This window comes from Quercus robur, chromosome 8, assembly GCF_932294415.1.
Source record: "Quercus robur chromosome 8, dhQueRobu3.1, whole genome shotgun sequence".
In the NCBI taxonomy this organism is placed as follows: Eukaryota; Viridiplantae; Streptophyta; class Magnoliopsida; order Fagales; family Fagaceae; genus Quercus; species Quercus robur.
In genome coordinates this window covers 10,135,479-10,139,457 of record NC_065541.1, presented here as the reverse complement: position 1 = coordinate 10,139,457, position 3,979 = coordinate 10,135,479, and the positions used below count along the sequence as shown (strand labels likewise).

The 3,979-nt window shown below is 36.9% G+C and overlaps 1 protein-coding gene across 1 annotated transcript; it reads right to left on the bottom strand.

The window, feature by feature from the left end:
* On the bottom strand, positions 1-711 carry LOC126695832 (serine/threonine-protein phosphatase 7 long form homolog). The gene has a single exon (XM_050392635.1). It carries the CDS (start codon positions 709-711, stop codon positions 1-3), a length of 711 nt encoding a protein of 236 aa, XP_050248592.1.
* Positions 712-3,979: the final 3,268 nt, after the last annotated feature.

Below are 3,979 nucleotides of genomic sequence, written 5' to 3'. Positions count from 1 at the left end.
TTACTTCAGGGATAGTGGACCACGTACTGGAGGACCGTAAGCACCCACTGGCGGGCCTCGCTCAACTGTCGGGCACAAATAGGGGAACCTGGCCCATGCCCAGTACTGGAGCAACAGCAAGCACCCACCAATCTGACTGGTGTCCTCGCTTGCCCTGCATAGCTCTCGATACAACCATGCAAGGCAAGCACTTCCCCAACTGTACCTCCGTGGGTTGTGAAGGTCTTCCAACTGCTGCACCCACATTAGATGCACCCTATCGCCGGATTTGTCCATGAATATTGTGTCCCCCAATAGCGCTAGGATGTAGCATCGTGCGTACTTATGCAGCTGATCCTCTTCAGCATCAGGCGGCAATGGGTTAGCAACTTCCTCCAAAAGGCGGTTGATGAGAATCCTCTGCCCATCAAGTTGCTTATGGTTGTTTTGAGTTACAGGTCGAAAGCCAAGGAAGTCCCGGCACACATCCACCCAAGTTTTTTGTGTGCTCCCTGTTATAGCCTCACCATCAACAGGAAGCCCGAGAAGAACCTCCACATCCTGCAATGTGATGGTCACCTCACCATGTGGCATGTGAAACGTGTGAGTCTCGGGCCGCCATCGCTCCACTAAGGCCGTTATGAGGCCATTGTCAATCTCTCTACCCGGGACCCACAGGAGTCCCTCCAAACCAACTGTGGTGATGATGTTCCTCACTCGGTCGTCCACCATTGGAGGTTGCTTGGAGAACTCTGAACTACGACTACGGCAGGTAATGGACCCTGGATCTTGCACATAACATCTCGTTATGGATTAATATAGTATATGCAAATACGTGTACATTGTATGGATTAAATGCATGTGCACAAGTAAATATTTAGTTGAGTGTTTTACCCGCCCATTCCAAATAGCTTCGGACCGATGCGTCGCCTGCTGTGACAACACCGAGTCGTCAATGGGTCCAGGCTGTGTATAGTCAATGCGTCCAGCATTTGCAGCAGCCATACTGAAGAAGAATGATAAGCAGTTAGTTTCAAAATTGAACACACAATATGCTTAAATATATAGGTATGAGTTTAGAGCAACTAAAGCCAATTTGTACAATGAGAATTCAGTAAAAGATGAAAGAGTAAACCAAAAGAGACCAATATGAACACAAAGCTTTTTAGACTTAGGATTTTATTTTTAAGGTTACAGTTTTGAACACACGCAGTTTTTTTATTTATTTTTATTTTTTGGAAGAAGATCACACACAGAATAATGCTTAGTTACAAATACCACAATACAATGAAGGGCTTTGATAAACTTACTAACAAACATGAGATTAAAGGGTAATTTAGGAACATAAAAAAAGAAAAAGAAAAAAGAAACTAATGTATTAAATAGTATTGATTGATTTCATATCAACAAGTAAATAAATTAATTTTTGAATGAAAGAAACAATTTTTTTTATATCGATTTTATTACAAAATGCTTACAAATTGACATGATAATTCTTCTCAAAAAAAAAAAAAATGACATCATAATTATAGAATTGCATATTTTTTATATATTACCCATGCAAAACTATGACTCTGAAAGCTGGCCTATGCTGTATTGCTAATATAGATTGATGCTCATCTATTGTATTTTGTATTTCTTCTTCTTGCTACTTGGGCAAATCACAGGATGGACAGTATCTTCGACCGTCAGACCCTGCCTATGAGCAAGTACTGGATTCCTTAGCCATGATTGCACGCCATACACCTGTACCTCTTTTAGAAGCTCTTCTCAGATGGAGAGAAAGGTGGGCCAAATCCCCATTTTTTTTCCCTTGGTTTTCTTATATTGCTAATACAGTCCATGTTGCTTACTTTTATTTTGTATATAATCAAAGGACAAGAGTGACATTTGACCTTTCCCCTTCTTCCTTCTTTGAACTCCTTTCCCAATGAACCTAATCTCCACTCCCCGCTACACACTACTCCTTGTGATTCACTCTCTTGGTGAATCTAATTTGAAAGTTTATTATTAGTTTATTCTTTACACAAGTAGATGAAATGGAAATCTCAAATATGTTGTAGGTAAATGACCCAATGTACAGCCCAATCACATTTTCAATCAATATTGACTCATTTTTACTCAATATGACCTTTAAGCCAAGTGCACTCTCTTGGCGACCTCCATTTGATGTCATTTGTTGATTTTATTGACTCTCTTTCCTTGCGATTGTATTCTTTGAAAAGGGATTGTTCCCATCTTATTATGTGTCTTTATCTTTTCCTCTTCTATAAAATTTTTTTATTATCAGAAAAATAAAGATCTTTAAGCTTGTTACTACTTCAAAGCAAAGGATAAAACTTCGTAGAATCGTATTCATAGGTAATCAGGATGTTGAGAATTTCCTCACAAAACAGTTCAATGTCATCTGTGAAAATGAAATATGAGATCTTCATAATCCCCATGTTTTGACCTCCTACATTAAACCCAACAATAAAACCAATTTCTACGTCCAATTCACACTACTCATGGGTTAGTAGTTTGAAACGCTGCTAGAGTAGTAGGTTGGGATTCCTTATGTCAATTTGTTGGCTTTGGGATTGGAGATGGCAGAAGAGTTAGATTTTGGAATGATATTTGGTGTGGTGAGTCCCTTTTAAATAATATAGCATCACATTTTCTCTTGTCGATTGGTGTTGCATGAGGAAGGGTAGTGGGTTACTGTGGATCTCTTATTGCTGCATTGTGCAGTTGGCCATAAACTGTGGTCTATTGTCTTCTCTATTTAGGAGTTATTGTGGATTATGTAGTGTGGATGCCAAATTTGACCTATTAATGCTGATTGATTTTGTTGGATTTGATTGATGTTGATTGATACTATTTGATGGATTTGATTCTATTTTATTTTATTTCTCATATCTCTTATGTAATCCTGTTATGAGGTTTTTTTTCCCAATGTCTAATGTGATTTTGGGAGCTGTTTTAAAGGGTTGAAAATTCACTATTGTAGATAGTTGGTTCTAGATTAATGAAATTGGGTTGGAAGTTTTCTTCTAGTGCCTTGTGGTGATTCCAAGCTAACCCATTACTTGGTGTTGGTTCCAAGCAACCTTTAGGTAGTAATTACTAGTTTTTATTTTCCTCAAACCCTAGGTAGTGATTAATAGTTTCTATTTTTCTATTTTCATCCTTGGTAGTGATTCCTAGGTTCTATAAATTTTGTTCTTTTTGTTTCCTCCAACTCTAAGTTCCCTTTTAAGATTTTATTGTCCTTCTGTTTTGGTATGTGTGGTATCTGAGCAAACCACGATCTAGTCTCTAGGAAAGTCAAGAAAGCCACCATAATTGCTACCCTCCTCAATTGACCATCACAAGTTCACAACATAGTCAACCTCCAAAACCTCAAATCCCTTAATCAAAACTAAATCTAATCCATCTATTTAAACTAATTAAACAAAACCATTCCTAACCGAAAAACCTAAATCATAACCAATCAACCAAAATACATAACTGAAAAAAGACTATGTAATTTGTTTCTTCAATAGCAAACTACTAAGTGCTTTTTTATATGCATATAATTTAGTAATTTGTAATGGTACGCAAGCACTATAAATATATGAGATAACTATTTCATAAAAACTTGTAAGTTCTAAGCTCCTAATAGACAAGCAAATGGGCCTAATGAGATATACAATTCTCTCGTAAAAGCTATAATCCTAATCAGCAATAACAATCTAACCTGAAGGCAGAAATTTGGAAACTCTTAAGGATGGCAGCAACAATATGCACTATCCAAGCAACAATGTCATCTGCACTCACCAAATCCAAACCCAAATTTCATAAAAATCATAAAATAAAAATTAAATAAAGTATCTACCGCAAAATCCAAACCCAAATTTCACAAAAATCAAAACTGAAAATTAAATAAATAACCTAGATGTTAAGTATCCAAATCCAAACCCAAAATTTCACATTAATCAAAACAAAAAATCATATAAATAACTTACCAACCAAAATCGGA